This window comes from Marmota monax, unplaced genomic scaffold (assembly GCF_021218885.2).
Source record: "Marmota monax isolate L192 unplaced genomic scaffold, Marmota_monax_Labrador192_F-V1.1 WCK01_AAM20220418_F8-fsc00037, whole genome shotgun sequence".
NCBI lineage: Eukaryota > Metazoa > Chordata > Mammalia > Rodentia > Sciuridae > Marmota > Marmota monax.
The window spans coordinates 12,021,554-12,034,975 of NW_026693245.1; the positions used below are offsets into that span (position 1 = coordinate 12,021,554).

A 13,422-nucleotide genomic window follows, 5' to 3' on the forward strand; every position below is an offset into this window, starting at 1 on the left:
TTAAGTTAAGCATGGAAAGTGCCTTCTGGAAAGTGCCTTTTTAGAAAACACTGTGCTTGATCTTATAGGCCATATATATAATGTTGGGAAATATTTTGTGTAGCAAAATTAATCAACAAAATTTGGTTTCATTTGGTTATGAACATCAATACTAACGATGTCCCTATCCTTTTATTTCAACAATGTTCAATAATTTTGGACATGTGTGCAGACTGAACTACAACCTAAAACCAATAATTATTATTTGTAAAAGACCAAGTCATAAATAGGCAGAATCAACCCATGCTTTTATTTTCATTGCATATAAAAATTTCATATGAAGATATTGATGTACAGTACTATCCCCATGGGCTGTAAGAGAGGCTAAGAAAACCACTAAAAGAATCATCATTTGTAATGCTCACATACAATTTACCACTCTGAAAACATATCCAAAGAAATAAAATTTAAAAACAACTAAAATAAGTAAGGATGTAGTTTGTAATTATAGTGTCCCCTTTGTACTGTTTAAAACAAAAGTAATTAAATTCCTTTGGGCCAGGGCTGCTAAAATCTACAGTTTGTGTCAAAAAATAAAATAAAATAAAATAATAGGAGGCTCATTTTTCCTAGAAAAACAATCTCTCCTTTCACTGATGAGTCACATGTTCCAAGGGCTGGGCAGCTGTGGGAGGTTTCCACATTATACACTGGGGAGTTTTCATAGCTTTCAGGAGATGGCCATTGTACAAAGTTAAATGTAATAATCCTAAGTGGATATAAGTTTTGCAGAAATAAATTTTAGATAACAGTGAATCTTTTATGCTATGTGAATTAGAATCACAAAAAATGGTGTTTAAATTGATGTGGGTTTACATACATATAAAAAATTGGTTGATCTTAATCAAAGAAAAATTTTAAGGTTAAAAAAAGGACTTTTTCTATATGATACAGTCTCTTAACATGACTGAAAGCTAATGGAACAGATAACTAACCAAGATGAGTGACACATGGCTCCAGTTTCAAATCAAGTTCATTTTCCTATGAACTTGTGGAAGCCAAAAGATTTTCAATAATCACTGGACAAGAATATATTTCAAAAAAAAAAAAAAAGAATATATTTCCCCAGTAGTGTCTGAAAGTAAAAAGCCATCAAATATAACTAGCTGAAATAGCTCCTTATCTACATCTGGAAATAATTATCACACATGCTGTGCCACTCCATGGCAAGAAGTACCTACAAGCTTCCATCTTGAAAGGGTTGCAAGATGTGTCAGAGGTGTTTTGACTTTATAAAATCCAGCTACTTTCAGAAATCCAATCAATTGAAATCTTGGATATAAATGCCCAGCCCTAGCCCCCACCATTACCTTTTTTAGAAATGCAGCAAAACAGAAGAAAATATTGATTAAAGTTAAGGCACAGCCCTGGGACCAAAGACCTGCAGCTATGTTATTTAAATTTATATATCTTTATGTATTTTATAGTTTTCTTGAATCTTCCATAAACAAGCTCTAAGGTGACAAGACTATATTACAGGAGAAAAGAAAAATGTACAAGGAGTATGTATACACACCATTCATTCTCTCACCAAGAGTTTCCAAGTATATCAACACCATCCTATCACGGGATGATGTTTTAATAAGAACTGATAATTTACAATTAACATTACAGTATGTACATTGCAATAAATACATGGTTGTAAACAGACAAACAAGACTGTATTACAGGTAAGGTCATTTGGTGAGAAAAAAAAATGCATGGCACAAAAAATAAATATGCATTCAAAAATTATCATAAAGCTTTCTGTAAAATCCATTTCATTCAAGTTTTTTCTTTCCTCATCTGTAATTTGTTCTATCTACATTATTTTCTTGTGAATTTTAACTGATGCAAAAGAAAACAAAATTAAAACAGCATTATTGTGTTCAGTAACTTGCAAGCTGAAATGTACTCATTTTATGCAAACTTGGACATAATTTTTCCCCATACAGTACCCAGATATTGCATTTTCTTATGGTGTTTTAGGAAATGTAAAGCCACTTGTATAAGACCTTCTTTTTAAAGCAGTGTGTATTTCTGAAGCACACTTTGGAGAGAAAGAATGAGGGGTGGGGCATACAGGAGGGAGGGAGAGAGAGAGAGAAGGGAGAGGACAAACAGATTGTACAGTGCATTAGTCTCTAACTCTTGGATATTATGCCTTTGCTACAATTTGATTGTCCATTGGTGGGTATCTTTATAACATGGGACCATTAAAAAGCAGAAAACTGTGGGGGAAAGCCTCTATTAGTGCAGTTAAAAACCCTTTCAGGTCTGGATTTTTTTTACATATTGCTGTTTATTTTTTCCATTATTAATATTCTAGGCACTCTGAGAGGGAAATGCCAAGTGAAGGGAGAAAAAGGAAGGAATGAGAGTGATTTGGAAAGAGGAATAAACTAGACATTTTGCTTTTCCTTTTAGGCCTCTCATAGAGAAAATACAATTAAAACAGGATTAAGTTCTCAAATATTCTTGTGAAACTAATTGGTCAAACATAGACCTCTATGTGAAAGATACCTGTCTATCTTTACAAGGGCAAAAGGGTGTAAATACAATAATTAGTTGATTCCTCTTCTGTACTATCTAAAAGATCAGAGACATACTTTTTCTATCAAAGGCTGTAAGCATTACTTGGATCTCAGGAAATTAAAACAGGGACTATCTTCAGCCTGGATTATTTTCCTGGCTGATAACTTTGTTCTGCAGTCCCCAGATGGCTCCATGAGAAGTTCCAAATGTGAATGTTTTTAGGGTTGTTATTTTTCTTAATGTTTCATGTATTTTCTGTTTAGTCAGATCTTTTAGTCTCTATCTTAATTTTTGGATATCAATGTGAAAGTGGATTATGTGAGCTCCAAACTCTTTACAGAAAAGGTAAACCCTTTATTAAGAACTGACTTGGGAAGAAAGTTCAGACTAAACAGATGCTTCACGATTCTAGCTGCTATCAGCAGAAGATACTGGGAATTCATCTTTAATATTACAACACAGTTCCAGGAGCTAAAATCAGCCAAGAGTGATCTCTATTTTTTTATTTAGGCAGAATCTTTTTACCAATCCAATACTTTAGACTATATCATATTATCAACCCTCTGGTGCTAGTAGCATCATCAACTGCTTCTCCTTCAGCGTGTTTAAAGAAAGTAGTTCCCTCCTTCAAGACATGATTATGGATCAATGAAAACTGGTAAAGCAGTGCCTACATGTTACATGGCTATCCATTAAGAATGAGTAGCTGCTACATCATAAGACCACTGCTCAAGGATACTCCTCACATAGTTCTTAATTGCATGGCAAAAATCATAAAAGCCAAAGAGAACTTAGTTGTACTGGTGTTTGATAATATATTCAGTTACTATTCTTAAAATCTGTATAGTTAGCTGTACACTTTTCTCTATAACCTCAGAGTGAAAGCTAGTCATGACATACAACCTCATGGTAGAAATGAGTGCTAACCCTAACTTGACTACCTGTTTCTTTTCATCCATCAGAATGGAGATAATAGATTCGATAAGACCCCATCTAGTGAACATGGACAGAAGTTCAAACACACATTAAATAATAAAGCAGCACAAGGGGGAAACATTTTTCTTACTATAACTGGCAATAACAATAAAAATAAGCACACAATGTGTGGGTTATTAGAAGGACATGCAGTTATGAAATGCATGTCTCTTGACAGAGCAAAAAGTCATCAGAAGACACTAAGTAGGAAAATATCTAAAAAAAGACAGACCATTTTAGCTACTGGGTGTTTATATATCTCCCATTTGCTTCAGACAACACCAACTGATGATTGAGTTTCTATGAGGCTTAAGACACATTTGATATAACACACATCAAAGTATTACAGAACAAATATTCACTTTGCACACTGTGAAGGAAAACATTGGTGGAGAGCAACTCTGCTTATCTAGAAGGAGTGAGATAAAAAGCAAATGAAGACTTACAAAAAGGGTTTCCAGCAACATAAAGTTGTTTTTTTGTTTTAAAATATGGAAGTTGTTGGTATATAAAACAATGAATCACTACAAATCAGTTAATTTCTATGAACTATAAGGTGCAAGTAAAATTTGTAAATTAGATTTATCCAGTGTAGCACAGATTTGTACTGAAAACTTGCAAGTTACTCCTTAGAAAAAAATAATAACCAGTGGCAGATGAAGTTCTGAACATAGTTTTTTTAAATATAATACTCAATACATTTAATAATAAAAGTAAGCTCTACAAAAAATCTGTTTTACATATCATACAAAATGTAGAGGTGAGTGCAGCTCACTGAACCACACTATTCAGTCATGTATCAGGAAGACTTGAAATTAGAAAATTATGCAATTTCTGTGGCTCATCCTCCTCCTGGAAACAGATTCATGCTGTGTCCTATTTGTGACATTTTTTTTGCTTCATCTACTAAGTTCACTCCATCCATGTAATGCCTTCTTTCTTCCAAAAAATATTGCAAACAAATAAAAGAAACCCCAAATCCAATCTACTACTGGGCTGCCTGATGAGCTAATCTCCCTTGAAAACATTTTGGAGTTGATTTTATCTGCTTTGTCAGCTCTCCCAAGCTGAAATTCTGTTAAAATGTTGTTCTCGAAGATATCCCCCTTGCTCTGATGACATGGAGGTGAAGAAACTGGTTACGATATTCCTGAGCGCCAGACTGAGTAGTCAAGGTCAGTTTTGTTCAACAAACGTCCTGGCAGATGAGAGTGAGGTGTGACCATGGTTGTGGCATGTGACATGCACTTTGGAAACAATTTTCTACTTTAAAAAAAAAAAAAAGGCGTGACAGTCTCTGCACTGTTACGTGTCAGGAGAACAATCATCTATTACAGGAGCTTCCGGCTGGCTTTCCTCTTCTCCTACTGCCTCCTCTTCCACCTGTTCATCAAGGGGAATTTCAGTAGACTCTGAGTCTTGAGTACACAGAGTCTTGGAGTCACTGCAGCTAGTGTCTTCTTCCACTTGACTTCCACTGTCCTTTTCGGTGTCTGACTCACCATCTTCCTCTAAAGTTAGTTCAAACTGGAATTTCTCGGTTTGACCCTGCCGGCCCTCTTCTTGGTCATCAGGTGCAGGAGAGGGGCTCTGAGGGATTGTGCTCTGGTACCATTCACGATTGTCCTCCAAAGTGTCCAAAATATCCTGGGCATCAGGATGTACAAGGTCTGCCCATGTCTCCCAGAGAGGATGAACAATATAGTCTATGAAGCCCACCTAGTTAAAAAAAGAAATCCAATATGAGCAGTCCAATTAGACTAAGAGACCATTAAAAAAGTTAAGTAGATCATCATGGCCCACAAATATAACAGCGATCAGAATACTACTAACCTTAGTTTGGTAAAATAGTCATTATTTGAGATAAGAGACCATATAAAAGTGCTGTTTCTAGCTGGTGTAAATTTCTAGCCTCTAGAATGATTAGTAGTTCAAGAATATGTTCACAATGTAAAAACATTTTCAGTTATTTACATGGCAGGATATGGGGTCTGGAACTTATTTTAGAATAGTCAATGTGTAGGTGAATCTAGATAACTGAAATAAACAAATACTCTATGTACATGAACATGGTTATAATGAGTGAACAGAATGCCACACCAGTAGAAGCATGGCTATGTAAATCTAAGTTCTACAATTGCAGGTTTTCTATATCATAAGTGGTAAGGTGAAACTGATTCTGTCAAAAACAAATAATTTTAAAAACCCAAGAAAACACTATAAGTAAACAAATGTTAGCTGCATCTTTCTTCTCTCGGAAGGCTTTCTGTGCCATGCATTACCTGTGATTTTTCCACAGATGCATTGTGCTTGTCACACATGGGACTTATCTCCATGCCACGCTCCCTCTCTCGGTCTCCTTGGCGAAAGAACTCCTCCATTATCCGGTCTGTCCACTGGCGGTACAGTTGGAGAGGCTTTGTGGGGTTGCTCAGGTCTGCACAGTGCACCATATTCTGAAGGACCTAAAGTAGACAGAGGCATTCTCTACTCAGCACTTGCTCCATTTTTTTTTTCAAACTAGAAATTCAAGTCAGATGACTGTGACACTTAAAAATACATGTAGTGTAAGATTTATTTCAAACAGCTCAACCAAGATGTGTCTGTGTGTGGTTCACACTTGTATAAATAGTTCCAAATTATGCCACTTCTACTGCATCTAAGTATCATAGGAGAAGCTGTTTATGTGCATGGTTAATGAAATTCAGACCTCCTTATGTGGATGGTTTTGGGGAGGTTTTAGATGTTTTTGTTTTTTAAATATATGGGCATCTAAAAAGACCAGTAAGTTTCTGCCTGGTTAATTCTCAGGATGAGAGTGTGGGTAAAAATCCTGCCTATAGTTACTGAAAGTTAAGATGGGAGAAATGAATTTTATCAAAGAAGAATACACAGACACATGTGCATGTGTACACAAACACACATGAACACACAACACAAAGTCAAATAATGATTTACCTGAATCCTGTCAGAATAGTTATCAAGAAGAAGAACCCCAGAACTTGTCACTTTCTTAGTTTCAACCATAGTTTTCAAATCAGCCAGTAGATTCATGTGTTTTGACATGTCTGTTGCAAGTACCTTCAAAGATAAAGAATATTTTATTAAGTTCAAAGGGAAAAGTCAGAATTTGCATATGAAAACTTTTTTTTTTTCAGAATGTGAAAAGGAAGGAAAACTACTATGACTTCTAATGGCAGTATATGGAAATTAATCCTTCTAGGGGCACAATCTTTTCCCTTTGCTAACGTCTCTTGGAAACCTAGCTAAACATGTACACTATGCAGAAACATCAGGCACTGACCACCACTTTCCTGGTGAAAATATGATGGTATCTCTGAGGATAAGATATCATCACACATTTTAAAGTTTTTTCATTCCCTGGACTAGAAAGTGGTTATTGGACTACAATGAGTGATTTAAGGTTGCTCACAGACCACTTCAGAAATAGTATTCTGGTTAATTTTCTGTTTATCCAAGAAAAATAATTCCTGTCTCTATGTGTACAAAGCAAGTAATTTTTTTTAGAAACAAGAGATTTTTCTATGTCTCATAATCACTCTGAATAATACACATAGAGAAAATAGTAAAATCATGTATATCTCTATTTGGATGGAAAAAGGCAGGGGATATTCGAGTAATAGCCCATGCCCTCTATTTTTTGCTTATTCATCTTTTTCTGTCTGCCATGTGGAGCTCAGAAAATAAAAGCTGAATAATGAGGTTCAACTATTATTATTCTTAAATCCAAACTGTTATAAGTAGACAACCTATTACAGAATAGCACTGCCAGCAACAGATGCAGCTTCTAGAACATAAAGGGCCATAGAAGTTTGGAAATACACATGCTTTTACCTAATACTTTCATTCTCACATTTAAATTTTTTTAGACTACTTTCATCACATTTTTTTTTTTTGCTTTTGTTAACTACTTACAATGTCAATGACCATTTTCCTTAAAGATTGTCTTTGCTTTTTGGTCAAATTCTGAAAAATGTCACAGTTTTCTTCCTGAAGCAACTTAAAGCCCACGGCCAAATGATGGTTCTCTAAGACAGAGGAGTCATTATACATCAAGGCAAGTTCAGAGTCTGAAAGGAAAAGAGGCAGATGATCACCAGAGCTGTTTAATTAGAGCTTATTTTTAAAGTTTTATGATACTTTGGATTTAGGATGCAATTTCCCCTAAACTTCTCTGCCACCCTTACCATTACATGATAATAACAAGAAGAAAATACATTGAATAATGAAGGAGCAGAAATAACACTGGAACCTTTAGGAGTGAACTCCAATGTTACTGATATGTGGAGGGGCATTTCACTCTGTGGGCCTCAGCTGCCCCTGGACCTGATAAACTCAGTGGAATATGGAATTATTCTTAACATAGCAACATGTCTACAGCATAAGGTCTTATATTCCTGATAATTGTGGATTCTCTGCCCTACAACTTTTATGTGAGGATCATGCAATGCCAAGAAGTGTAGCAAGAAGCCTTGAGCAGTGAACTCTAGTAGTGAATCAGGAGATGATAAACATGATCCATTCAGTACCTGGCACACACTAATAACACTATAAAGCATTCTCTATTTTATTGAGGGACCATGCATTTCTTTACAAACCCAAAGCCACAATTTTATTACAGAGAGACTAATTATGCTCATTTGTAAGAACTACCCTGGATCATCAAGAATAAATGACAACATTCTCAATATAATGCTACTAATGAAGGCATAAAGACCATATAATCTCTTTCTCAGTCTTCACTGGCATGGGGGTAGAGGGTGGGAAGGTACTACCACATAACTGAGGTCATGTACTTCATTTAGCAGACACAGACTAAGTGCATGTTCCAATAATATAACAAAATACTGAATGATAGGAGTTGGCTCAGGCAATTATGCAAGCCAGTGAGTACATCATCTGCAAGTTGGAGAAGCAGAAAAGCCAGTGGTATAATTCAGTTCTAGTGTGACCACTGAGAACTGGAGCATGGGGAGACTGGTGTAAATTCTCTCTGGTCACCAGAAGCACTGATGTCCAAAGGCAGGAGAATATGGATATCCTTGCTCAAACAGAAAGTGAGTTTGCCTTTCCTCCACCTTTTGGTTTCATTCAGGCCCTCAATGGACTGAGTGATGCCCACTGCACAGGTAAATCTTCTTTACTCGACTTACTGATGTAAATGCTAATCCCTTCTGGACACACCCTCAAAGACACACAGGAAAGAATATTTACCAGCCATGTTGGCAACGCTTAGCCTAGTCAAGCCACACATAAAATTACCCATCACAAGGTTCACTCCTTGCCAAACTGGTACCTATATGCATTTCCTTAAGCTGTATTTAGTCTCCAAATCAAGACAATAATAAGGTAACAATTCCATCTAACATGGTACAATTATAAACCCAGTACCCTTTCTCCATAAGAAGTAAAGCTCTAGAATGATGTTTACTCTTCTTGTGATATTCCACAACTTAAATACTACGATGCAAAATTAACAAAACCTCAAAACTAATGTAAAGTCAAAACATCTTATATTACATGATGAGGGAAAAGGGGGAAAAACAAAGAAAATTTCCCAATATAAGTATATTTACACACACAAAGGTGTACTCATGATGATTAGAGTCCTCATTTCTATAACTGGTCTTGTGCTAATAGCTGGTATTTATAACTACCTTCTCCTCTTACTCATTCTTTATCTCCTTTGTCTTTAGAGAGTACCTAGTCATGGTTCTTTTTCTACTGGGTTGACCCAAATCTTCACTCCTGGGAAGGACCATTACTAATTCCACCTGTATTGGGTTGTTGTAGTTTCCCATTGACCTAACTCACAATGGCATAGTAATGTAAGAGATACCATAGGAAATCTCCTGTATTCCACACACACATTCTTCCCTACCTACACTGTGGAGTAATAACCCAGTTTCCCCTTGGCAGTCCACATCAGTCCTCACAGTTAACATTGTAACTCCTTTCTTGGTCTCTTCTTCATTTGGAGATAAAAGGAATCCAAAGGGGAATTCCTTCTAGGTCAGTGAATTATTGTCATGCTTCCTGGTCATTACTCCCTATGGAATTAAGACCTATGGGCCACAGAGCATAATGTTGCCAGAAGAGAAAACAAAATTTTGCCTGTGGGTAACTAGAGGTAATAGTGAATGGTGCTACTTCCATGTCCATCTTTGATTTCTGGACTTGTAACTCTTGGTTATGGGAGAAGTAACATTAGATACTGAACACGGGTTTTGATTACATATGGCCTTCTGGAACACTTTTCCCCAGGCCTGAAAGGTATTGCCACCTGGCTGGCGCTGCAACCGAGGCTTCAAAAGGCCATTCCACCATTCTAATCAAGCCAGTTGCTTCTAGAGTGTGGGCAGCCTTTGGCAGCTCTAAGTGAATCATGGCACAACTACTGAATCTGCTGAATCATATGGCTCAAGTGGCAGAGTAACCTGCACAGCAGCCTGGACTTCTGCAGAACCTTCTCTTATTCTGTGCCCCCACACAAAACCAGCAGCTCTTTAGGTCACTCGGCCGGAATAACATACTCAAACAAGTAAGTTTCCTCCAAAATCCTAACTGGTACTAGGCATTGTGTCTTCTTCATAGTTGTAGGAGGGGCCAGATGTAACAATTTATCCCTCTCCTTAGAAGAGATATCTTACCATGCCCCATACCACTGGACCCTTAGAAATTGCACTAAGATAGAAGGCCCTTGAATTTTATTTGGATTTATTTCCTAATCAATGTCCTCACTCTTCCAGTAGACATCCTGGGAAGCTGGGAGCTCACTTTGCATTGTATTTAGCCAATAACAGGAGAAGATTCTGCCTTTGATTTCCAGCAACTGCAGCTACAGAGGGCTGGCACACCTAGAAGCACTTAGTCCACTGATGGCGGTGCTTGATCTGGGAATTCCAATCCCCAAGCTCATCCCTTTACTTCACCACTTGATTCACGGACATCAGGAGTAACCAATCAATGTTATTACATTCCTGGGTTTCCTAAAAATGTGTGAGAGTATCATATGCAGAATCACTTCGCTCCTTGCTTCAAATGTAAGTGGTTGATTGGGAGTACCCAAGGCAGATATTTTATGTATAAACAGTTCTCCCTACAGACTATCAGTGCTTTCTCTCCTACTGGAAACAGCAATGCTGTCTTCAAACTTAATCAGATTAGAAAGCCAATTCCAGAAACCCCATAATTAATTCAGAAAAGTCATCCTTAAAACTTTCTTCCTCTACAAACATTCTTAGTTTAAAAAAAAAAATCTCTTTTATGGGTTATCCAGAGAAAAAGAACCAGTAGGATAAATAGATATAGATATTTCAATGTGCTTATTAGAAACTGGCTCAGGGATCATGGATGCCAATAAGTCCCAGGATCTGGAGAAGCAAGAAAACCAGCTAGGGGTATGATTCAGTCTGAAGATCTGAGTTAGGGAATGAATGGGGAGGGAATGGAAGGAGTGGAGAAAGTAATTGATGTAAGTCCCAGTTCACATTTGAAGGCCCAAAAAGCAGTGGCATGGATATCTGAGAGCAGGAGAAGATGATGTCCCAGCTCCAACTGAGAACAGGAATTTGCCTTTTTCCACTTCTTCTACTCTATTCAGCCCCCAGTGGCTTGGATGGATGTCCACTCACAATGATGATGATAATCTTTACTTAATTTAGTGATTCAAATGCCTATGTCTTCTGAAAACATTCTCACAGATTCACCCTAAATCATTTTTTGGCCAGCTTCTGGGCACACCTCAGCCTGGTTAAGTTATAAATAAATTTACTCTCGCATCCTTAGACTATAGGCCTCTGAACGGCATTCTTGTGCTTTAGTACAACGGCAGATTCATTCCATATATACCTCTGCTTATATCTTATGGATGAAAAACACTTTTAAGAGTAAATTAAATGCATATTCATTGTATCAGGGTTTGAGGTTAAGTGATCCTGAGCTTAGAAATCCAACAGACCTGGCTGTGAAATCAGCACCCCACCTCTCTTCCTTTGTTCTCATTTGTAAAGTAAGAACGATCCCTACCCAACTTCTGGGAGGATTATATGCCAGTAACAACAGAAATGTGGGGGCTTCTAGTAATGCCCCTAGGAGTTTCCTCCGCCAACTGCATCTGGACAGAAACCCTCATTTCATCAGCTCAGTCTAAGAAGGGAAACTGGAACAGTTTTTTCAACAGTAAGAGCCTGTTTAAAAGGCACAGGAGCAAGAGAAGATTGGGCCTTAATGTGAAGTTAAGAACATCCGTGTGGTGGATCCAAGCCTACACCAGGAGATTGGGCTGGCACACTTAAGAATGGAGTGAAGACTGGTAAGAACTACCTCTCACTGTTACTACAGCTTCACTATGTTGAACTCAGAGCTTGAAAATGACAGCAGGCTACACTGTGACTCTAAGTTACGGAAGACAAGAGCAAAAGTCTTCAAAATGACTTCTGAACATAACATTTGTCCTTGAAATGGGGAGAGGAAGGGGTGGTTTTAACTTAATATTGGTGCTAAAGTCAAAGGGTTAAAGCTGCTTGCTCACTCCCTCAACTCCTCTTTCTGTGCCATAAGCCTGCACTACTGCTCTGAATACCATCACATGCCACATGTTCATGTAAGCTGTCTTTTCCAGCAGAATGCAGGTTCCTAATAGCCAAGGCTCAATTTTGGCCACCATGAATTCCTAGTGCCCAGAACCAAATTTAAATACATTGTTATTGGATAAAATAATCTCAATAGTTACAACTATACCACATTTGTTAAAAATGAATTTACCTTCTTTTAAATGTTACTTTGGTTTAGGTAGAAAAACAAAACTCTCTATATAATTCACCAGTATGACTATGGGAACTGTATTTTTAAATTACATCAGAGAAATTAAAAAGTATATGCACTGGTTCTTAGATATAACTTCACCTTAATATGATATGATGCTTCTCTGCTCTTAGAAGCCAAAATATACATGCTTTGATTATGTGCCTAATGTAAATAAGTCTTTCTCCCCATGACCTGGCCATCTTTGATATAAATAAAAAAGGATACTCTTCCAAGGAAAATGTAATATATATATATATATATATATATATATATATATATATATATATATATATATATATATATATATATATATATATTCTGTACTTTTTATACTGCTTTTTTTTTTCCAGAAAATAAAGCTGTGAAGTTAAATAGATATTTTTACACTAATGACATTCTAGAATGTTCTATTCAAGACTTGATGATATAATACACATTTTACAGATTTAATTACCTGTATTATCCTTAAAAATAAAAGACTTAAGGAGCTTCCCATGTAGAACTTCAATTTCTCTATGTCACATTCCTCTACATCCCCAAGTTATTCATTAAAGCTCAACAAATTCTGCCAGGCAGAATTGTGTCAAATCATTTGGCGCCCCAAAGTAACACACATCAAATGATTAATGGGAACCAGGATCACAACTGAGAAGCAAGACCATAACTGCACTATGAACCAGCCCAGTGAGCCCTAGTGCTCCTCTGAAATTCGCCACATAACCCAAGGTATCCCTTTACCTCGCTGCACTGAACAGTCTCCTTTATAGTAAGACAGATAACTTTCCAACTCTGGGTTTATAAATCTTATAATCAGGACTTTTTAGAATTCCTTATTATAAAGAATGGATTCAATCTTTGGTTTGGGGCAGACTGGAGTTCCAGCTCTGAGCCAAGAGCAGAGCAAGTGCTAGTCTGACTCACTGATGCTCAACTCATCCATAAACGTAGGAGAAAATACCAACTTAAGTCTGTTAAGAAAAAAAAAAAGACATTTATAGCAGATCAAAAATAAAGGCATTGTCAGGTGAAGTGGCACATGCCTGGAAGACTGCAAATTTGAGGCCA

At 36.9% G+C, this 13,422-nt stretch overlaps 1 protein-coding gene across 8 annotated transcripts in view; it reads right to left on the bottom strand.

Moving 5' to 3' along the window:
* Nucleotides 1-266: 266 nt before the first annotated feature.
* Pde4d (phosphodiesterase 4D) overlaps nucleotides 267-13,422 on the bottom strand; it is an 816,241-nt gene continuing 803,085 nt past the window's right edge. For all 8 annotated transcript variants that reach the window (XM_058583143.1, XM_046456221.2, XM_046456224.2 and 5 more), the window contains 4 exons: nucleotides 7,465-7,619; nucleotides 6,487-6,609; nucleotides 5,811-5,993; nucleotides 267-5,247 (listed from right to left, as the gene is read on the bottom strand). In XM_058583143.1, the coding sequence (XP_058439126.1) occupies nucleotides 4,834-5,247; nucleotides 5,811-5,993; nucleotides 6,487-6,609; nucleotides 7,465-7,619 (875 nt within the window). In that variant the 3' untranslated portion in view covers nucleotides 267-4,833. The remainder of the gene's footprint in view (nucleotides 5,248-5,810; nucleotides 5,994-6,486; nucleotides 6,610-7,464; nucleotides 7,620-13,422) is intronic.